At 37.6% G+C, this 24,469-nt stretch overlaps 1 protein-coding gene across 3 annotated transcripts in view; it reads left to right on the top strand.

The window, feature by feature from the left end:
* ADCY1 (adenylate cyclase 1) overlaps positions 1–24,469 on the top strand; it is a 664,242-nt gene that overhangs the window by 99,332 nt on the left and 540,441 nt on the right. For all 3 annotated transcript variants that reach the window (XR_007906518.1, XR_007906519.1, XM_051798873.1), the window contains exons 5-7: positions 6,853–6,980; positions 13,587–13,745; positions 15,176–15,317. Coding sequence is in view for 1 of the 3 variants with exons in the window: in XM_051798873.1 (XP_051654833.1) it covers positions 6,853–6,980; positions 13,587–13,745; positions 15,176–15,317 (429 nt within the window). In the remaining 2 variants the exon portion in view is untranslated. The remainder of the gene's footprint in view (positions 1–6,852; positions 6,981–13,586; positions 13,746–15,175; positions 15,318–24,469) is intronic.

Genomic DNA, 24,469 nt, shown 5'->3' with positions numbered 1-24,469 from the left:
GGGATAGTTTTCCAGGGAGAAAATTAACATCACACGCTTCAGGTATTGTAGGAACATATAAATGGGCAAGTAGCACAGAGATTAGATCTTGCCTATTATACGGTATGTTTTAGGTAAGAGGATACTGTGCTTGGTATGCTAATTCTTTGTCACAATTTGTGTCATAATTTGTATGCTTGTGGTAAATTACCAAATTCTTCCTGAGTTTGTATGCTGCAAATCTGAGGTTTGCATCTTTGTATATGACTGTATTGGATTATTCCAATCAGCTTCAGTTGCTTGAAGTGTGGGCATTGTACTGAAACTGATTATTTTGACTATGTAGTTAGCATAGAGAAAGATATTTCTGGAATCTGGAAAACTAACCATTTCTTGAAATTTAGAGCTCAATTTTTCAGTAGTTTATAATGTATTTGCTTTAGGCTTGGTTCTCTTGGGATATATCTCTTCATAAAAAGACAGAATCTAAAAGGATACTTAATAAAAGCTAGGAAGGAGACAATCATGCATGTCGGTCATGATGATCGTGTAAAATATTCTTGGTAAAATCCTTTTTCATTTCTAAGTAAATTAATATATATGACTGTTTCATATGTGTCTCATTCTCCAGGACTAAAAACATTTAACATTCTAGTTTTGTAAAATTACCCTCCATATGGAGGAATTTATTGTGAGAGTGGGAATGCACAGAAAAGTTAGGCCGAGAAACCAGTAGGTTATTGCAGGTCAGCATATAAAATTGCCAATAAAATTGAGGGAAAGCATTTGAAACAAAATGTTGTCCTTTTTATAGCTATCCTGAATATTTCTGCATTTGTTTATGAATTACATGGCTCCCATGATGGTAGGTAATTTGTGATGATTTCACAAATGCATTACTAAATTACAAGCTTATGTATGCTCATCTGAAGATAGCCTGCTTCCCTCAATCAGAGCTTATCAAGTCATTTTCTGTGGCACCTCCTGTACTGTAACCAAATTTGTTTTCCTTTCCTATTTTCTGCTGCTCTGCAGAAGCTCTTCTTGTTAAGTCTATACAAACTCTTACTGTAGTAAGTATGTCTCCATTACTCTGCTAAATTGAACTATGGAGTATTGCATTTAGCTCATTCTCAAGGTTCTTTATGCTGGGACTAGCAGATGTGCAAGAACTAATGTAAGTTGATAAAGCTACTATTTGCAGGATTTATTCCATTAAAAGGTTATGAAAATAGTTGTTTCAATTTTTAAACCCACAGTTCAAAACCTGGGTAAAAAAATGGTAAAATGTGTTTGTAGTAATTGACAGGGTTCAGTGAAATTTTCTAATGGGCTGGACAATTTTCATAAGTGTATTAGCAGTATTGGCACACTGCAATGTAATTGAGCTGGTGGTAATTTCCATGTCGCTTCATTATACTTAGAAGTTGATTACAAAGCTTATCTAAGGTGGCTTCAATAATCTCTCACATGTTGTGGCCCACATCCAACATAGTTACTAAAATAGATTTGGATACTACGTGTAGAAACCATATTGGTAAATCTTTTTCGTTTTACTGAAAAAAACCCTCCAATTTGATAAGGGAAATTATTGTTTGTCATTAATGAAAGTTGCAGACGGTATGAATAAACTCTGCATTCAGCTCTGGGGCCCCCAGCACAAGAGAGATCTGGACCTGTTAGCATGGGTCCAGAAGAGAGTAACAAAAATGATCAGAGGGCTGGAAAATCTCTCCTGTGAAAAAAGACTGAGAGGGTTGCTATTCAGCCTGGAGAAGTGAAGGGTCCAGGGATATCTCATTGCGGCCTTTCAATATGTAAAAGGGGGCTTATAAAGACTTTATCAGCATCTCTAGGACAAAGGGACAAAAAGAGTTTAATCTGAAAGAGTACATTTAGATGGTATATAAGGAGGAAACTCTTTATGATTAGAGTGGTGAGACACTGGCACAGGTTGCCCAGAGAAGCTGTGGATGCCTCATCTGTTGAAGTGTTCAAGACCAGGTTGCATGGGGCTCTGAGCAACCTGGTTTAGTGGAAGGTGTCACTGTCCATGACAGCTGGAACTAGAAGATCTTTAAAGATTCAGTGATTCTATGATTTTCATTGAATTGGTTTTTAGAAGTTAGCCTAAGTAGGCTCACTTTTCATTGTCATAGAAAGAGGGTCCTTTGAAAGGGACCCTGAAAGTAGAGCTTTAATGAGCATTTTGCATGTCAATCTAAACCCATGTTTTCATCTTTTTCTGCACTTAACTGTATCTTTTGAGAATACTGCTACAGTTTAAAAGACTTTCACTTGGTTGTCCTTTCCATGGAATTATTTTAGTTTTGTTTTTTTTACTAAAGCTCTTTGATGCACAGAACAGTTACAGAGCTGAAGGGAAAAAATAGAAAGGTTTTCTTAATGTTTTGTTTAATTTTATAAGGAAATTAAGTAAAAAAGTGTAAATCTCAAAAATTTAAAGTGTTCTCTTAAAAAGAATCTCTCCTTGCCATCATGCAGTGAGCTTAATAACTTGGTATGGTATTGCTCAGTTACGCTGTACAGCCTTCCAGCTAACACCACCCAATTCATTGCCTTTTCTTCTATGACCCTGAAGGAGGTGATTTGTCCTTCACCATTTCTTTAGCAGTGGAATACTGTACTTTGTCCTTCCAAAGGCACTTGGATTAGTGACCATACCTTTGCATAAAGGAAGGAGTAGTAATGCCAGGAAAAGGTTTTACCACCCATATATCTTCTACTGGTCTGTATTCAAATGTTTTGAAAGAGGGGGCTCAAAACTGGTGTCTGGCCCATGTCTGTGAGGCTGAGCCACCTTGGTTAGTATATCAGTACTCCAGAGAATGAATAAAAAAATTTGCACTTATACCATATGTTTATATATGCAAGAGGGTGTAAGTAAATTTGTGGAACTGTGTGTCTACATGTTGTACGTGCAAACATGCACGTATGTATGGATGGATTGATATATTTATACAGTATGATGGTCAAAATATAGGTTTTTATGGTTCTGCTCCAATCTAATGAAAACTATAACAAAATTGAATAGATACATAATTTCGTATTCAGAGGATGTAGCAAAAAATATGATTCTTTCTGTAAGTGTCTTTTACATCTCTATACACATCTGTAGTATATGACAACTTTCTATAGTGACTCAAAGCTTTCTAATCCAACTTTCCATTGAGATTAATGGCACTTTGGGATAAAGTGCTATAAATGTTAAATTTTGCTGCATATGCTATATACAGAGAAAATAAGTTGCAGTGGTAACAGTGGCGAATCCTATCTTGTCCTCTCTCAAGACTTCTTTGGAAGCGGAATGAAGTTCTAGGTTTGTGGGGAGATATAAGCAGCAATGCAATTCATTATTCTTTTACATCTTTGGGAAGTTTTAGAGGAACTTTGCATTTTTTCCCCCAATAGTAATTTCACACAGTAATAACAAAGAAAGGACTGTTACTGTGATGTGGTTAGCCTGGATTATTGAATTGTGGCTTGAGTTCCTGAGGAAAAGAGGAACAGCTTGTATAAACGAGTGTAGTTCCCCTGAAACACATAATGCCGTGCCAACTAATATTTCATACAATCTCTCTCTTCTAGAGAACATCTTGACTGTATGCTTATGCTTATGTGTTTTGCTGGGAGAATCTGACAGCTTCTTTGCTATTTCTTTGAGACAACCTATATATATATATATACACATATATATATAAAACCTTTTTACAAACTGTAAAACCTTTGCCCTTTTTATTAAAAAATAACCGTATCCTGAGTATACAAAACAACATTTGACTTCTATGGTACAAGAATGTAGAGTAATGGTCTGAATTCTCAATATTTCAGTCTAAGTTGACAGACTTCATTCTTTCTGCAAAATGCATTAAATAAAGAACTGCAACAACAGTAAAACCCCAGTTGTTTGAAACAGAAGCCACCCTCCTTTGTTCTACCTAGCAGATGGATAGAATGAACTGCTTTACAAAGTGCTTGTCTGAAAGTATAAAGAAAGCTCTTAGCAACTTTGAAGTATCCTCCACTTTCCAAGCTGGGCTTCTGCTACACACTGGCAAATCCTATGACTGAAGTAGTGCTGGAGGGATTTCTCCAGATCCACTTGGAAACGTCTTAGTAAGGCACCGCAGGTGGGCAAGCTGCCTGGCTAACACAATGCTAGCAATCTCTAGTACTTTCTAGCATGTGCATAAAAACAAATTATCAGTTGTTTCTATACAGACATTGCTTCTATCAATTGTAACTAGAATTTGTAACTAAATACTTAAATTCTACACCGTCACAAATGTGAAAAATATTGACGAGTCAGGAGCATCTTTGGAAGTTGCTGAGGGAGCAAAATGACAGAGAAGGAGTTTGTTTTATTAATTTGCTTATCAATCCTTAAAAAGATTGCTTTTACAAAGCTGTACTGTGACTCCTTCCTGGAAGTCTCCCTTACATGTCAAGAAAAAAAAAAAGGAAACCAAACAATTTTTCTAGAGATTACTGTATATTAACTGACTATTGAAAATCAGGACAGTGAGGATAACATCTGATAAGGAACAAGCAGAGTGGTTGTTTAACCATATGTCTTCCATCAAGATAAATATCTTTCAAGAAAATACTGTAGCAATTATTTTCTTTTATTTCTCTCCTGCACAAATAATAAATTGACTTGGAAAAGTGGTAATGGATTAAGCTCTGTTTTGGTTTTTTTTTTCTTAAACTGCCTACCAGGCTTTTACCAAGTTGTTAGAAATGAGCCATGTGGGAGATAGACACCATTAGGAGAAATCACTGATTGATTAACACGTATGTATTGTTCACCCCAGGTTACTGAAATGGTTTTTATGAATAGCTTTCCTATGGGTCAAATAGACATTACCGGGCCACAAATCATACATACCAAATGTGAAGATGAAAAGGGCCTTATAGAGGATTTTAAAGTGTGGGCCAAAATTGAATTTATTTTGGAAAGCAGGCTTCAGCTTTAACTACTGAGTACCCTCTACTGATTTAAGATTTGCCCCCCCCAAAAAAGGCTTATTTTGACAGTATAAATTAGTGCTATCTAGTAAAAAACTTTTTAGTTTCTATTAAAAAACATAGTGATTTCTGTCCAAAAAACTTTAATTAGAAGGACTATTCTAATTGTGTCAAGATAGATTTTGAGATCTGCGTATTACTTTGTGTGCATCAATAATTATTTTACTTACATAATACCATTCAGCCAAGGATCTCAAAAAAATCTGTGAAAAATTGGTGAAGCACTTTTTAACTGTAGGCTGTGGAAATACTCTTAAGGCCCTGGTGATAATCCTTTTAAAATATGCTTGTATTCATTGAAATATGTATTAGCAATGATAATTAGGGTTATATTTAAAATCCTACTGTACAGCAGAAGAAATGTTAAGTAGTCACTATTGGAAAAGCCTTTTCTACTATTTAAGCATACCCATAAAGACAGCTCTCTTCTTTGATTTGAGATCTGAATTTGTTGCCTAATTTATAAAAAGAAGTAGACAAACCAATTGTCCCAAACAGTGGTAGCATGACTTCTTCCATGTGTAAACAGAGGTAATTCACATTATATAGTATTTGTTCAATACTCCGTACCATTACAACAAAGAGAGATGTGAATGCCTGCTGCTGGAAGAGTGTGTAATCAGAGAGGAAAAGAATACTGTAGGCATAACCATTGCTTCTGAGCTGGAGTATGGATAATGATGTGGAGAGTGTGGTTAACTCAGAAAGGCTTTAATTATTGTAGGCAGGAAACCAGATGAGAATATGTGCCTGTATGAGAAACTGAACAAGTATAATTCTATGATTAGGTATTTTTTTTCCAGAAATTTTAAATTCCGTTATCACCACCACTCTTTTTTTTCCCCTTTCTATGTTACTGAAGTCAAGCCTGTATAGAACACTGCTGGGGAAGGCATCAAATTTCTTTTGATCCCCTTCCATCATATTCATTATAGTTAATTTTGCATGGTGCTTACTGGCATAGTCCCACTAAGTGGGATTTATTTAATAAGTTTATTTACTTTTCTGTGCCGAAGTCTAAATGGGTAGAAGTTACTAGTTACAAAAGAAATCATCTCTTCGTGTCTCCTCATAATTTCTTAGTTAAAGGTACTGCTTTCTTAAAGGCATTTTGTTATGTGCTCTCTGTTTAGAAATGAACTTTCTGCTCAGACTGATGTGGCAATCATCACATGTCATGATTGGTTTTTTAAAATGGGAGAGATTTAGCCAGATATCTTTGGCTGTAGAAATTAAATTTCATGCAAACATGAGATAAATTTAATGGTAATGCAAAGTGACTGTAGCTTCTGATCTGCAAGTCTGTCATACTAATCATAGTGTATTGTAAATTGTGATTTATGAATAGGTACTGTACAAATGTGTGTACCTTTACAGATAAATACATAATCTTTCCTGTTAAATTTGAACTGAATTTGAAACAAAAGCCTCCCAGAGTGCAAACATTTCAGTAGTGGTTTGGTTTCTGTCCTTTGGTTCGGGTTCATAGAGAAATGAATTCTCATTGCAAATCTTGAATTCATACTGACCCAGCATGTGGGCAAGGCAATAATATTCGTTCGGAACTATGGTTTTAAGCAGTGTTAACCCCCATGTGTGTTGAACAATGCAGGGATGATGATGTCCAGTATATATGCGTCTATTTATAAATAAATAAACAATATGTATATGTCAGCTGTTGGGTACAGGGAACCCAGATTTCATGAACTGCCAATTACTTCATTTGACCACAATGATTGCATAGTATTAGAGAAGATATTACCCTGTTAATATTGGAATATTTATATGAACAGTAAAACTTTTCCCATTCTGTTTTTATGAAAGGAAAATCATTGCAGAAGAATAAAAATCCTAGGGGACTGTTACTACTGTGTATCAGGATTGACCCAGCCCAAAACAGATCATGCCCATTGCTGTGTTGAAATGGGACTGGATATGATTGACACCATCACGTAAGTACCATGCATGGTGAATCCAGACAGGAGTGCAGCAACAACTTCTATGTGGCGTTCAGGAAGTGTGTTATTAGAAAAACAGCAGTTTCTGCTAGCGCTGCCCACCTGGCAATTCACACTGTTGCATGCAGGTCACAGGATACTGATTTTAGGGAGGGTCATTCTAGACATTGATTTTCCACTCCATTTAATGACTGTAAGGAGTAAATGCAAAAGGATGAGTATGTAGAGGCACATACACATACTGATCAGGTGGCAGAAAGATACTGGGAAATAACAAAATATGCCTATTTCTAATTGCCACAAAGAAAGGAGTAAAATTTCTTGTTTTGCAGTGATAAACATAGCTGATTTTGCGCACCAGTATGTAAACTCGAAACCAGTCCTGACGTATGCTTGTTGTATATGTGTTTGTAGTCTCAAAAACTTAGCTTACTGATATCTCCTTTTTGTATGTTGTGTTTAAACCTTTCATTTATTCTGCTTTTCAGAAATATAACGTGAAATTCACTTTGCTGCTCAGAAGACTTTTTTTATGGTTGAGAGCTCTGCATTGATCATTTTTTTGCCAAGGCAAAAAATATGAATGTTAGAGAACTGTGAATAAGCTTTTAGTGAGAGCTGGATATCTATTTCATTGCACAGGAGGGAACGGATACAGATGGAAATTTTCTTCACTGCTGTATTGCTCTGTGTTTGTGGGCATTTGTGTGTATGTGCTTTATAGGGAGGCTATAGGAGGGAGTGCACATCTGTATTAATTTCTGTGTATAATTAAATACTGTTCAGCACAGTGCTACTATGTTAGAAATGAGCTCGTACAGGTGTTTCCCATCAGGAGCCTTAGCTTGTTCTGCACTGGAAAGTGTTTGACCACTGCTGAAATTAGCCAGGTATTCTTGCTCTCTTTTGTCATCTGGACTGCTGGGAATGTGGAATTGGCTCAAGGTTCTTCTTCCCCTCACTTAATCCCTGAGCTTATCCTTTGTACACAGAAAGGATCTGCCTTCTCTGTGAAGGTGAACAGAACATAGTGTAATCTCAATTTAAAAAAAAAAAATAAATAAATAATGAAAAAATAAAATAAGCAGTCATAAAACTTATGAATTCAAATTATGCAATTTTTATTTGGGACATTTTATCTTCTTTCTTAAACTTTTGTGGATTCATTGATGTTTCTTTGTAGAGGGCTTGAAAGCCTACAAAAAAGGAAGAAGTACTTAAAGCAATCAAAGGCTATTTCTCATTTCTAGCTCAATCCATGTGTTTCTATTATAATATCAAGAAGACTACCAGCTGGTATCCAACTCTGGATGAAAGGGGGAAGTTAAAAAAAAAAAGTGACTTTGCATCTCATGGGACTGATAAACAAAAGCTAATAATCAAACCAATAGAAAATAAAATGTTGCTTTCCTACTTCAGTCAGAAGCTCCTCACTTGTCCTTTTCATTTGGTAAACATATTATAAAAATACCTCTCAGTGTGAAGAGTTGCGTAAATGAATCCATATTCTCCCTCATTCAATGAAAGTTCATCATGTTTGTAAACATTGTAAAATTGGTAAAATACTTTGTAATCTATGAATCTATAATTTATGGTAGTCTATGATGCTATAAAATCCCAAAAGAATATGTGTATTCTTTCAGTAGTATATGGATACTTATATGACTTTCAGAAGCATTATAAGATACGTACCACCAAGATGTAGGTTTTTTCTGTGAAATCAAAAAATAGAAACTTCTGGTTCCTGGTTCATGGTTCTGTGATTGGACTGAGTTGAATGTTATAATGTGTTTATTTAAATTGATACATTCCATTCACTTCATATGCTGTATAACTGTTATTAAAGTATCCCGCAATATAGTGCTGTGAGTATCATCTGAGAACATAATTTCCGAAGTATTAAAAAAACCATAAAATTGTCACAATTTATCTGCCGTCTTCAAAGTGTGTTTTTCAAGGGCACAGTTAAGGTCAGACCAGAATCATTATGGGACAACCTTCTTTTTTCTTAAAAACCCAATAAAACAGATAGTACTACCTTCTCTTTCAATTTCAAAAGAATTTCTTCTGCCCATTGTGTCAGTGCCTCAGTACAGGCCAGGTGTTTTTTCCATTTTAGAGTCACTTAAACCACCAAGGCAGTAAGCAGAGTTACATGTTTCATACCACCAATGTTGCTTTCACTATATGAGTTTCAACTGTCAGGTTTTTGTCAGTAACTTATACATTAGAGCCTCTAATATGTCAGGTATTGGTCTAACATGGCAGATGTTGTCCTAACCTTGGCTATGGACAGTGTGCTAGGCCAAGCACTCTCTTCACCTTATTTAAATTGATTGCCACATTTGAAGGTTCCAGTCTTATGTGCTACCATGTTTTACCTTCTGAATAGATATATTTGATAGCTGATTGCTTTGCCCACCTAATCAAGCTCTTCCCTCTCTCTCTCCTCCAAAAACTGTCTAGAATTTTTGTTTAAGCTAGTGTTATGGGGACAGATTTCCACATTCTTAATTATAGTTTATCTTTCCTTACAGAGCACTTCATCAATGAATATAAATTATATTAAACAATTCTTCAGTTCAGTGCAGAAATTCCTCTTAGGAGATGAAACATGATGAAATGAGGGAGTAATTCAAATGCATTCAATAACACCACAGGAAAAAAACTGATCTGTGATGTTTCCAGTTGGAAATAAGGAGAGAATCTGGGTGAACAGGATATAAATACTAGATTTTGGACTGGGTCAAAATACTGGGGTTAACATTCATGAACTTCTCAAAACTTTAATGGGATCCAGTAATCATTCCTATTGTCACGTAGGAATGTGACAATTTCTTTTCATGCTAGTTCTTCCCTTGATGTCTTACTAGGTTGCACCTCTAGCTGCATCACTGGCTATGTGTACAGTAGCACTTGCATGGCATGATAGGAGCATATCTGTAGAACACAGCAGCTGCTACTGACTGCTTTAGTTTAACCTACATGTATTACAGTGGAGAGAAGAGGGAGTATTCCTTTAGAATAAGTCTCATCTGCCTTCTGATTGAACATTTCTGCTGCATGTGGCCTTTGAAGAGGTCTGAAAGAAAGTGTCTGTGAACCCTTGCTTCTTGAGAACTCCCAGTGGAGTTTATCAGCTTTTCTCTGTGTCATATAAGTGATTTTATCCCATACAGATGACTCCACCTAATATGAATGACTCCACCAGTTGTCATGTAAGACCTCACATATGGAAGTTGGGCTTATTTCGCACCTGCACATTGTGTTGCTGATTGGTTGCAGTGGTCATTAGAGAAGCTGATGCTCGAACTGTCTTCTTCTTATGGGCTTGGTCATCAGATGACCAAGGGCACTGGGGAAGGGAGAGGAACTACAGTAGCCAGCTTGAGGAATTTGAATGGAAATATCAAGTTTCCCTGGGTGATATTTTGTATGAGGAAGGAGACAGAAACATTAACTTTCCTGATGTCAACACCATTGAAGCTTTTCCCCATGTCCTCCAGAGGTCCCAGACCTGGAAAATTTTAAACTGGCAGGAGTAAATTGACCTTGAGTTCTGGGAGAACCAGCAGCTGCCTTTCTAGCAATGCAGGAAGCTGTCTACTGGTGGTGAAAGCCTAGCCAGCTTGCATCTCTAGCAGCCCTTCACAGCCCAGACTCTCTGCCCTAGTGCTCTGCTGCCATGCTGCAGCTGAGCAACACTCCGTGAAAGTGTATGTAATTGAACAAAAATCATATCTATACCTTAAAACAGGAACATCTATTTCTATGCAGATATTTTTAGTCCTAAAGAAAAGCCCTAAATAATTATAAGAAATGGGATGCAGGGCTTATTTTCTCCCCCTTCAAATGCTCAGGAGCATAGGTCTGGAGCTGTTCTGCAGATGATTTAAATTACTTTGATGGCTTGTAGCAGCACATGAAATATTTGTAGCTAAGGAGAGAACTAAAATTAAAAGGCTTTGTAGGATACTTGAACTGTCAGGGTAGATGGTTGTCTTATTAGTCACTCACATAGACTCTACACACATCTGGTTTAAAAAGAAACAGTTTTTTGATTTCCATGTGTTTCTGGGTCTGCTTTTGTGTTAACATTTGGAAAACTTTTGAGTATATTGTCCATGAATCTATGAGAAAATAAGTCATAATGAATAATTTATTTGAGAAACTTCTTTTTCCTATTCATGGCTTGTTTGTGAAGTGCTGGTATTTTTTCAGAAATGTATTTATAATTTAAAATGCTTCATTGGACATTTTTGTGATTTTATTTCAGAAATGTTGGTGTTTGGGAATATGATCATGGTACTGCTCTGAATTTATATGTGAAATCTATTCTTTATATATTACATAATATTTCTCATTTTTGATAGTTCAGTGAGGTATATTCATGGAAATTTGTCTGCATAAAAGTCACACAGGTCTTCAAGATAAATTCAAAAAATGTAATGTTCATGAGCTTTTTTCCTACTCAAATTTGATAATGGTGAAAGCGTCCCTGAAACACATTGTAGCTTCTGGGGAAGATATAGAAATGCATTCTCAATTTAGATTTTTTACTAAGTGACTACTTTGGGAAATCTTTTATTCAAAACATGAAGGGTTTTCAGATTCTGCTTTATGGTTCATTGATGCATTACACAGTTCAGCTTATTTAACAAGGAATATGGTCAGCTATGTTGTATTTCTCTTCTAATTTCTTGCCATGTACTTTTTGTTACTCTATTCAAATTTCTAAAAGCAGATTAAATTTCCCCCACTCAGTCAAGCCAGCTGGGACAAAGCAATGTTAAAAGTCTGGAGTGGACTTTACCAGTGCCTGAATTTCACTATCTTTCTGCTTATGTTTAGTCTAAGGTTTCATATACTTTTTTAAATGGGGGAGAAATGGGGGGAACCAACAAAAAAAAAACCCTGCTCATTTGTGAACAGAGAAATTCACACACTTGCAGGTTCATTAATTAAGATAATTACATAGGTACTTAGTTATGCAGGAGAACAGACAAGCAAGGTGTAGTCCTGAAGGGCTTTGGCTTGCAGGGTATGGTCTTGGTGTAAGATCAATCTGTTAATGACGCAATACACACGCACGGGTGAAGATACAAAGGTCAAGGGATACATTCATTTCCTCAATGCCGTGTCAAACAGATAGTGTGCACAACAAAGTCCTGTAACACTAGAATCCTTTTAAGACTCCTTGGAGTCATATTTGAGGCTTGACTGGGAACAGATATTGAATAAAGGAAAGCTGACTTGCAGTGAGTAGAAATAGGACAAGGAAATATTTAATCTTTCAGAAAGCTGTGCATAAGCCTTTCTGGGCTGTTGCATAAAATATGACTGAAAAATGTGTTATGTCTCCTATGGGGACAAAAGAGATCTCCATGTTACTCACATTAGTGATGGCTGACATGGTATATACTTCAGCACTTCATAGATGCAGCACTTTCTTATTTAAATTGAGGCCAGGTATCTTGTGCTGCACATCCCACGTCTTGACATATGATGACCTTTCTGTTAATTGTATTTAAATAAGTACAACTCCTGAAATAGTTGAAAAGTCTTTCTAAAGACATCTTTGCCAAATCCAGCATAAGTGGATGATACTTAAAAAAAAAAGTGGTCAATGAACATCAAAGGAAAATTATAGGTAGAGTCTCAGTTTAAGGTCTTCTATTAAATGCATTGGAAAATTCAAATTAAGAAAACCTACTGAAAATCAAGTCTTATGCTGATTAGACAGTTTCCTTTATTCACTGATATTATCTCTTTTAGGACTACAACTGAACTGTGGAATGCTAGGTGTTTTTTGTAACAGAAAGAGCTGAAAAGATCTATTTACAGTGTTATCTCCACGTGTAATGTATAAGACTATTATCCTCAAGGTACCTTTTCAGTGTTCACAAGTCCATCCAGGATGCAAGTTATAGCATGTCAATCATTTATGGAAATGAAGAATGCTTCCTTATTGTGGCAGCAAAAAACAAAAATGCTTTTAATAATGACTTTGTTGATTAATTCCTCCTTTTCCAGCTAGACAAGGAAAATCTCTGAACATTAGATTTAATTTACAGGTACAAGACCATAGTTAAAAGTGCTTTCTTTGCCACTCTTGCAGGAGCTTTGGAAAGATATTAGTGTTTATAATCACTCTTCATCTGCTGTTCTTGCACTGATTTACTGCTTTCATCATTTTCTTTCTCCTGTACTCCCATAACTGGGTAATTGAACCACATAGAACATAGTAGATTGGCAAGAATTGCTTGTACATTGACCTTCTTAGCTATCTTCTCTTCATACCTCTTTTCTTACAGAGACGATCAAGAAATTTAGAAATACTGAGATTTTGGTTCAACAGTAATTGAAATATAAGAATATATTAAAAAATATAAAAGATATTTTGTTGGAATTACAACTATGGCTTTGAAACTAGTGAAGGAAGAGTTCAGTACCTGAACATATCATTCGTGGTTTTAAAAGATCCTGTCTTTTCGGTCATTTATATACATATATATGCTACCTTTGGGAGAAGGAGAGAAAAAGAAAATCGAGAGAAGTATAATTGTCTAAACTTTAATATTCTGATGCTCTCCATTCCAGATCTGTTGCTGAAGCCACAGAGGTTGATCTCAACATGAGAGTTGGATTGCATACAGGCAGGGTGCTTTGTGGGGTCCTGGGTCTCCGAAAATGGCAATATGATGTCTGGTCAAATGATGTGACTTTAGCTAATGTAATGGAAGCTGGAGGACTGCCTGGGTAAGTCCGAAAAAGAACCGTAGAAAAAGAAATAGAAACCTGTATGGGTGAAGAATTTATTTCCTGCTTTGTGGCATTTGCATGTAATTGTTATTGATAAGAAGGATTGTGTTTGTCAAGAGCAATCAATGTATTATGTGATTTATCCTGTGAAAGTCTCCAAACAATCTTGATATTTACGTAAGTAATAGGTTAGATTAGAAGCAAAACATTTCCAAGCAAAATCCTTATTAGAAGCTGCCAAATATAAAGAGTAGGAAAGATGCAACAGAATGTAGGAATGCTAAACTTGCATCATTTCCTATTACAAAAGTAAAACCCTGTAGCTATTCCAGGAAATTTTTACCCTTGCACCTCTGCACTTATAGGGGGCCAGGGAGGTGCCTTACTCCTTTTACATGGCAAGATTTCCAACACTAGTGCTATAAAAAAGAAAACTCAAATATTAAGGATGTGTTTGTAAATGATACAGTAGCATGTAAACTTGCAGCCAACCCATGGGGCATGTCCTGGAATTTTAAGTACTTGTACAGCCTTGAACACAATTTAAATGCACACAGTGCACCTTCACAAAGATGCATGGGTGGTCTTCTGTGTGTAACTCACATTTGGACTTGGACCTACCATTCTCTGTTGCATTTTTACAAGATCATGATTTGCTGAACAGGAGGACAATGGAACCTCTTGATTTTTGTGGTAACAATGAGTGAATATCTGTTTGTTGCATATATCTGATTTAGATAATTTTGGCAGTGTATTTTACATGTTCGTTACTGTAAGGTTTTCCAGTGAAAAACATCTGAACACATGTTCATTAGAGGAAAGCAGTAAAATCCTTTTGGATATCTTCTCTGAAGACATTTCAAATGTAAGGAGTCTTTTGGGAGAAAATGGGAAGACTTTTTCAGGATAAGAAAACTCACAAATAGTGTCAAAGATGGCTGTGTTGCCAAAACAAAGTGAATTAGAAAGCCACCTACAAAACAGAGTGAGTAAATGATACAAGTCAGAGATGTAAAGTGAAATGGAAAAAGAAGTTTCTCCTTTATACACAAGAGAAATTTGGAGTGCTAATTCACAAGTTTGAAACAGCAGGATGTTTTTCCAAGCAGCTAGTGAGGTAAATACTTAAGAAAACCACACAATATAGAAGATGATATGCAGACTTCCTGCAAATCAGAAAATCTGCAAATGTTTGGACAGTCAATGGTTATCTTTCTGTTCAGTTTGCCCGAGTTTAGAAAATACATGTAATAGAAATTTTTCTATGTTCTAATTGGCTGAAAAGACAAAACTTTTTTTTTTTTACATCAAATGTGGTTTCGCATGTAACTTGACCTCTTTACGAACTTCTGCACAGGAACATATTTCACTAGCAACTTGCTCATGTTGTATCTTTACTTTAAACAACGTCTGATTTTTCTCTCTAGGAAAGTTCACATTACAAAGACCACCTTAGAGTGCCTAAATGGGGACTATGAGGTAGAACCAGGATATGGTCATGAAAGGAATAGTTTCTTGAAGAAGCATAATATTGAAACATATTTTATTGTGCCATCTCATCGTAGGAAGGTAAGCTTCACAAATTCTAGCTTATTCTGTGATCCATTTTTGTAATTTAACAACTGTTCTGTTCTATTGTGAAAGCAGAGGCAATATTGGTATTTCTTATTTCTAAAAGCTCTTCAAACATTCCTGAAGGCACAGCAGTGTAATGGTAGTATCTTGACTCCCAGCATGTGATGAGGTGGTGATAGTGGTTTTCCAACAGGTGCATCTATAGTCACACCTTTCCTCCTCAACCAGTTACTGAACGGAGCCTTTTGATCTACTGAAGAATGTTTTGTGACCTCAGTAGGAGTCTTGAAAGTCCATAATTGTTGTTTAAACGCATTCTATTTGTTCAACCTTTTCCACATCAAATGAAACTTACCTTGAAAGTTATCTGCCATAACACATTTAACAGGCCAAGAAAAATTTTATTGCCCTTTATCTCAGCTAGAGAATTTGGGATGCAGATTTTTGCACCTTTATCCTGTGAGATTCTGTTCAAATAAGTTTAATTCAGGGATTTGACCTTTAGGGGGAAAATTATAATATCCAATTCTGAAAGTATTGGTCAGGTTTTTAAGTGATGTCTTTATATCAGATTTTTAAGCTGTCAAAGCTACATGCTTGCAAGTTTTAACTGACAAGTGACTGAGATTAATGTAACCGTGGACAAAGAGGTCATCTTGAATTTCATACCTGCAATTAGGTTTTTGTTCTTAACTTGACTGTGAATTTTTATGGAAATCAGGTTTTTGGTCTTAACTTGATGAGTCTGTGAGTTTTTATGGAAATGTTGGGAGTTCAGTCTCCAGGGGAATTAGAATCTGGGACTGAAAACCCCTGTTTTTTTGTCCTGGAAAGACTACTGTGAGATTGATTTTTATGGACTTCCTCTAAAGCATCTTGTTATTAGAGAGATGTAGTTTTCTTACCTGCTGTGAAAATCATGCAATCTCACATTTTGTTCTTCTAGTATGTGTGATTAAATTCAGGTTTAGATACTATGAAAAAACAGGTGGAAAAACAGTGGACTAGATTCTGTTTTGGCAGTCAGTTAGAGTTTTCTCTGGTGGGTTTCTTGAAATCAGGGTTAGTTCCTAAATTAATCAATTCTATTAAGGAAGAAAATGCAAGGATTAATCGTAGGAGTTTAATTAAGGTAGGCGTGTTGCTTATCGCTGCTAGATTTTTTTCGTCTTGGTTTTCTGCTGTTTTCACTCCTACAGCATTATGTATAGTTTCATTTCCTATGTTATTATGTATCAGGTTTCATTTCATATTGAGCAAATAAATAGCTGAATTTCAGGAAATTGTTCTATAGGTTGGTGCACACAGACAAGCAGAGAGAAAAGGAGATTGTAACTATTACATATAGAAACTGCATTGTGTGAACTCTGCTGCATAAATCAGTGATTGAGGAATGGAAGCTTGACAATCACATCTGAAAGTAAACCAGGTCAATGCATGTTTAATGTGCAAGAATGAGACCATACTGCTGTGTGAGAACACATTTCTTTGTCTTTGCAAGATTCCTGAGAAACTACTGATGATTGCTGAGAAACCACTGATCGGTTTGTCATCAGCTACATAAAACAAATGCCATCTTACCCATGGGTGTCACTGATGAGTCTGTGGAAGTGGCAGATGCTGCTGTACAGCTTGGCTAATGACATTAGCTCTCCAGCATGCATCAATGGCATGTCAGCCAAACTGGCAGAAAGAAACACTTCATGAATTTTTCTGGTATTGACTGACTTCTCCACTGGGCTTGCAGATCAATCAGCATGTCCCTGTGCTGTTTGTCACAGTCCATCACAGCCATCCCCAGTCTTTGTATACTCACATAGTGGTTGCTGGATCACGAGCTACATAATGGCATGTTTACCTTCTAAATAAACACCTGCTGTTCCCTCCTACCCTGATTCATTCATTAACTCTTCAGAGACATAGAAACAGAAGGCTAGCCACGTAGCAGGGACAAGATGGGATTTCTCTAGATGAATTCAGGTATCTTCTGATTTAATATTGTATTCCTTCCTCCTGAGCCTCAGTAGCTTAAATGCAGACACATTTTTTTCTTCCTTATACATCATCTCTGACACTAATATGAACTGACTTCGGCAGGTATGATGCCAAGAGGAATGACAATCAATGTTATGAGCAACAGATGACCAAAAATATGTTGAATTTGAAACAAAAATAAGCCCACTCTAGTTTAAAAAAAAAAGTTATTTATTTAATTAGAAAACATATATCCTACATTCTTCCATATTTGATCTTACAGAAAAATCTTTTATCACTATCACCCTAGCCAAGAATGAGAATAAAAATATGAAATGACTCATTCATGTACAAGTTACAGGCTAAATCTGAACACATTATAAAGTATTCTCATTTTTAAATCTATTATTGAATCAGCTAACAACCACGATTTTGTGATCTGATCTGATTGTTAGTTTAATGTGAGAATGCTGCTGTGGCCACTGAAGGAATACATTTCTTTTTGGTTTGTTACAGTTTTTACTTTGGTAGAGAATATACTAGTCTGTTATTATCTCTTAGTCTATGCAGTCAGCAGCTCATTGTCCACATGGAGACCAGTGACAAGTGGTGTCCCTCAGGGATCGATGGTGGGGCCAATACTGTTCAAGATCTTTGTCAGCAACATGGACAGTGATATCGACTGCACTCTCAACAAGTTCCCTGATGATACCAAGCTCTGTGGTGTGATCAACATGCTGAAGTGAAGGAATGCCATCCACAGAGACCTTGATAGGCTTGAGAGGTGGGCCAATGCAAACCTCATGAAGTTCAACAAAGCCAGCAACAGCTGGGTTGGGGCAATCCTAGACACACCTACAGATTGGATGTAGAAGTGATTGAGAATAGCCCTGTGGAGAAGAACTTGGGAGTGATGGTTGATGAAAAACTCAGCATGAGCCAGCAGTATGTGCTTGTAGCCCAGAAAGCCAATAGAATCCTGGACTGCATCAGAAGGTCAAGGGAGGTGATTCTCTCCCTCTAGTCTGCTCTTGTGAGACTCCACCTGGAGTACAGCTCACAGTTGTGGTGTGCTCAACATAAAAAGGACATGAAACTCTTGGAACAAGTCCAGAGGAGACCATAAAGTTAGTAAGGGGACTAGAGCACCTCTCCTATGAAGACAGGCTGAGAAGGAAGGACAGGGATGTTCAGCCTGGAGAAGAGGAGGTTTGTGTGGAGACCTCATAGCAGCCTTCCAATATCTGAAAGAGGCCTACAATGAGGCTGGAGAGGGACTCTTCATCAGGAGCTGTAATGATAGGACAATGGAGAATGACTTCAAACTGAAAGAGAGTTGGCTTAGGTTAGATGTTAGAAATAAATCTTTACTGTGAGGGTGGTGAGGCACCCAACAAGGTTGCCCAGAGAAGTCATGGATACCCCAACCCTGGGAGTGTTCAAGGCCAGGCTGGATGGTGCTCTGAGCAACCTGGTGAGAGATGTCCTTGCCATAGCAGGGGGCTTGGAACTAGATGATCTTTAAGGTCCCTTCCAACCCAAACTATTCTATGTTTTATTATTATTATTGAGTAATACTCATGCATATTTGACTGAAAAACACTCAGCTTCTAAACACACTAAATAATTATTCTGATTTCCAAAGGCATACAGAATTTTTTTAATTAAATGAAACTTTTTCTGATCATCATAGTTAAAAATTTATGTAATCATGATTTTTAAATAAAATACGTTATAATTCCCTTATAAAGTTACTAGTTCTGAAAGTGCCTTCACATTTCTTTTATGTAAAGTTTAATTATGTCTTCATGATATTTATATTGATGTTAATACTTACAATGATGTGACCAAAATACTGCACTGAGAGAAAATTTGAGAATTTTGATTAATGTAAGTAGACACAAGTCTAACCACATACATGAATGTCTTGGACTTTTAAAACAGGTCTTATACAGTTAGAAAAACAGATCTAATTTTAATATATTAAATATTTTCAAGATTCATACTCTATGCTTTAGACATGTAGACATTCTCTTAGTTTCAAAATGTCGTAGCTTTGTGAAGTGTTGTATATATTCCTGTACATGGATTTCATTTCAAGAAAAAAAAATGTAGGCCAGTTCTTTTGACCTCAGAGCCCCTTACATGAACTTTATAACTCTGCTTAGACCCAGTTAAATAACTTTTTCTATGAATGATTCCTTGATAACCTATCAGACTATTCCTGTTATGACTTTCAAACTGTTTGCATAAAATTTAATTTAATTTAATTTTTTAATAGAGTTTATCTGATTTTCATCATAATTCTTTGTTCTTTCATTGTCAGCACTGACATCAAAGTATCTTTGCCTCAGTTTTCCTACTGGCATAGCTGACTCCCAGAAGCACAGCAGCGGTAGTGGGCTTAGATAGACTGTCTGCTTCATTTCTTTAGTTGCTCTAGCAAGTGTGATTCTCCTGCAGTATAACACCTCTAAGGTTTTGGCACAACCTCAGTGATATCTGAGTGGTTTTTTTACTTGACCTTACTTCACTGTATTTGTTGCAGCAATTCACTCTGTGGTGATACCTCTCTGGTTTTAAAAAGACTCGTTATTTCACCAGCTGAGAAAACAGCCCAGCACAGTTGATTAAGCAAAATTCCTAAAGTACTTCTACAGATAGCCAAGCAGTGTTCGGAAATGATCAAGTTTTTGTGAGGGGAAAGACTTCCCGGAATATGTTAGTTTTTGTCTTTACAAAAGTGGGTCTGCCACCACTGCTACTTATTGCCAACTTAAGGGAACCTGCTTCACTGTGTAACTTTGCCAGCTCCAGAGATAAGGCAAAGGTAAATAATGCATTATCAGGAAACAGTAGAGCTGTGTCCAGGAAAGGAGGTCATAATAATTACAAAAATAATTGGGAAACACTATAGATACAACTTAGAAATTATTACTGTTTATTTCTAAATGACTCTTGGATTTTACAGTATACTTCAAATATAATAGATAATTATCTTCCAATAGGTTGCTAATCACCAACTGCAAAATTTCTAGAAATGTGCTAGTGAGTTATTCACCAACTATGATTTCAAATATATTAGCTATCTTTTATTTGTGGCAGTGTAAATTACAGGCTATCTGCATCTATGACTCAAATAACATACAATGATGGACAGTCATGAAAGGTCCATTAAAGTGAGTACCATATCTGTTTGCCCTTTGGGAACTAACTGTTTCTCTGAAAAGACTGCCGTTTCTCTTTCCTGCCTTACCATGAATGTACAAAGCCGTGCCAGGCAGTCTCAGAAAATCCTTTCTGTAGCTTGGCTAGCCCTGCTTCTTATCTGAAGTCTCTGAGTAATACTATGACCATCCTGAAAATCCAGGTGAATCCCAGGTTTTTTTCTGAATCCTTATGTAGTTATCCAGCCAGAGGGAAGTGGATGCTGGTTATAGGTGTGGCTCTCTGTGTTCTGACTGGTTTACTGTGTTGAATCATGCTCTAAACATTCCACACAGACAGAATTTTATTTTTATCCAAAAAATAATTATAGCCAAACCAAAATACCAGTGGTCTATTTGAAAAGAGAAGTTAAAGCAATAGTTGAGGAAGAGGAAAGCACTATTGTCAGTCTTAGGAATTTCAGAAAAACTCAGTTGAAAGTGTGAAGGCTCTCACTAAGCAAAAACAGCTCAGAAACATCCTTTGGAAAATGCTCTTTAAAATGTAAAAAAATCTTACAACTGTCAGAAATATCTAGAGCAATTATATACAGTACACACCTATGGCATAATTAATGTGAACTGGAGATGGATTTAACAGCTCAAAAGGTTGATCACTTAATTTCTTCAACTCAGGATCAAATAGGCACATATTCAGCAACCTGAGATTCATTCTAACTTGCTTGACAACAGCTACAAGAAAAGTGGCAAAAGCTGTCACATCACTTTCATATTTTGTTGCTTCATCTAGCATAAACAGATGTGATTTTAAACTTCCCACATTGCTGTCCTATCACCAAAGAGTAACAGGAAAACAAACAAATTTTCCATCACTCTTCTGCTTGAAAAGGCAGTATTTTTGTCTTGGAGTACAACATCATCCTCTACTGTTAATCAACACAGCTTTGTTGCATGAAGCAGATTATCTGCTTCCTATGTTAAAATAAATTACTAGACTGTATTTTTCCACCGTTAGCCAACAGATTTTGTCTGCTTATGTCTTTCCTGCGACCAATTTCATTCTTTTTTCCCCAGCATGGAATGAACCTTATGCAATATATCACAGAGAAAACAGCATAGATTCATGATGGCTTTTTTACTCTGTATAGATAAAATACATAGTAACTACATGTGCTTGACTTTTGACTTTATTGATGAATCACTATTAGCAACTAGCATGTTTCACAAGTAAAACTGCTCTTGGGATGCTTTCTGTCATATTCTGATAATACTTCAACTAAACTTTTAAAAGTGAAACAATTTGATGTGTATAATCCATGTATTACTAGGAGTTTTGATAGAAATTTGTTGGATTTTGTCTGACCTGAGATGTCATCTTGGCATCATCATGTGAACAAAAACCAAAGAAAATGAAGGCTACAGAAGGACAAAAACTAAATTGAGAGATATGTCTAAAATTGTTGCACTTAATTTTTTTTAATTTATTATTTCCATTCAAAATTAAGTTCTGTCTGTATTTGTGTGAAATTTCCTTCTCTACAAAGTTAATTTGATTCAATCACTCTGGTTAGGTCTGTGGAAACATACTACACTGTTCTGATATTCTCTTCTTTTTCCAATCAGGTAAAATTTGTGTTTTCCACAGGGCACCTATGACCCAATAAATCCATCCATGTGCCTAGCAGTTCCCTAGGACTTTTTTGCATCTGACCCTTCTAAAAATATACTTTGTCTCAAGAAAGTTTCCACAGTTGTTGTAAGTTGTCAACTTTCTGGACTTATTTATTCTGAGGGTATTTTTACTTAAGGGACTGTATGCTTACCAACCTTTATGGAGTGCTAGAGCTCTGACTGTTAAGCTGTAAGTAGTGACAAAAGAAAAGAGCTTCATAGTTAATGCAGAACATGTAAAAACTTTTCCTGCTACTCACAGAAACTCTCTACTTTTCTAGCACTGTATCAGTTTGGCCTGCCTCTTCCACCAAGTCCAGGCTGTCTCCTTCCCCCTCCTACACTCCCCAAGCGAGGGAAAAAACAAACCACAGAAAAAAACTGAAAGAAGTCTGAACGAAACGGGATTATTTCCAGTTTCACCACTGGAAGCCATCCAGTGGTGGCTTCCACCATAGTAAACACATAGCGCTTACCCTGGTGGGTTTGTGACAGTGTGATGTAATCGACTTGCCAGGTCTCCCCATACCTGTACTTAATCCAACGTCCACCATACCATAGTGGCTTGAGTCTCTTGGCCTGTTTAATGGCAGCGCAGGTCTCACAGTCATGGATAACCTGGAAAATAATGTCCTTGGTTAAGTCCACCCCTCGGTCTCGGGCCCATCTATGGGTGGCATCTCCTTTGTGCTGCCAGTCCAAGTCCACCTGTGACACCTTGACTCGTGCAGCTCGGTCTGCCTGTTCATTGTTGCGATGCTCCTCATTGGCTCGGCCTTTGCGCACATGGGCATCTACGTGGCAGACCCTCACGGTGAGCTTCTCTGTTCGGGTAGTGACGTCTTGCCACGTATCAGCAGCCCAGATGGGTTTTCCCCCACGTTTCCAATTGGCCTTCTTCCATCTGTCCAACCATCCCCACAGAGCATTGGCTACCATCCACGAGTCAGTGTAGATATAAAGCTTTGGCCACTTCTCCCATTCAGCAATGTCCAATGCCAACTGGACAGCTTTGAGCTCTGCAAATTGACTCGATTCTCCTTCCCCTTCAGTAGCCTCTGAAACTTGTCGGGCAGGGCTCCACACAGCTGCTTTCCATTTGCGCTTCATTCCTACAAGGCGACAGGAACCGTCAGTGAAGAGGGCGTAGCGTGCTTCTTCTTTCGGTAGTTTAGTGAATTCTGGAGCTTACTCAGCCCGTACCGCCTGCTCTTCTGCTTCCTCATCTGCTAGACCAAAGCTCTCACCTTCCGGCCAATTTGTGATGACTTCTAGGATCCCAGGGCGATTCAGATTTCCAATACGGGCACACTGTGTGAGCAGAGCGATCCACTTACTCCATGTAGCATCAGTGGCATGATGTGTGGTGGGCGCCTTTCCCTTAAACATCCAGTTCAGCACTGGATATAATCTACTGAGCTGCTTGGATCCCCACAAGTCTATGGGACCAGATGGGATCCACCCAAGGGTGATGAGGGAGCTAGCGGAAGAGCTCGCCAAGCCTCTCTCCATCATCTACCAACAGTCCCGGCTCACTGAGGAGGTCCCAGATGACTGGAAGTTGGCAAATGTCACGCCAATCCACAAAAAGGGCCGGAAGGAGGACCCAGGAAACTACAGGCCCGTCAGCCTGACCTCAGTGCCTGGCAAGGTTATGGAGCAGATCATCCTAAGTGCAATCACACAGCACCTACAGGATGGACAAGGGATCAGACCCAGCCAGCACAGGTTTAGGAAGGGTGGGTCCTGTCTGACCAATCTGATCTCCTTTTATGATCAGGTGACCTGCCTGGTGGATGAGGGGAAGGCTGTGGATGTGGTCTACCTGGACTTCAGCAAGGCCTTTGACACCATCTGCCACAGCATTCTCCTGAAAAAGCTGGCAGCCCATGGCTTGGACAGGGGCACTCTGTGCTGGGTTAGGAACTGGCTGGAGGGCCGGGCCCAGAGAGTGGTGATGAACAGTGCTGCATCCAGTTGGTGGCCAGTCATTAGTGGTGTCCCCCAGGGATCAGTGTTGGGCCCAGTTCTGTTTAATATCTTTATTGATGATTTAGATGAGGGGATTGAGTCCATCATCAGCAAATTTGCAGATGGCACTAAGTTGGGATGGAGTGTCAATCAGCTGGAAGGCAGGAGGGCTCTGCAGAGGGACCTGGATAGGTTGGAGAGTTGGGCATCCAACAGGATGAGGTTCGACAAGACCAAGTGCCGGGTCCTGCACTTTGGCCACAACAACTCCATGCAGGACTACAGGCTGGGCACAGAGTGGCTGGAGAGCAGCCAGGCAGAAAGGGACCTGGGAGTTTGGATTGACAAGAAGCTGAACATGAG

This window comes from Manacus candei, unplaced genomic scaffold (genome assembly GCF_025592945.1).
Source record: "Manacus candei isolate 608988 ecotype Guabito, Panama unplaced genomic scaffold, ASM2559294v1 h1tg000049l, whole genome shotgun sequence".
Taxonomy (NCBI): Eukaryota; Metazoa; Chordata; class Aves; order Passeriformes; family Pipridae; genus Manacus; species Manacus candei.
Note: the sequence above shows the minus strand (reverse complement) of the source record. Positions and strands in the feature narration are given on the sequence as shown.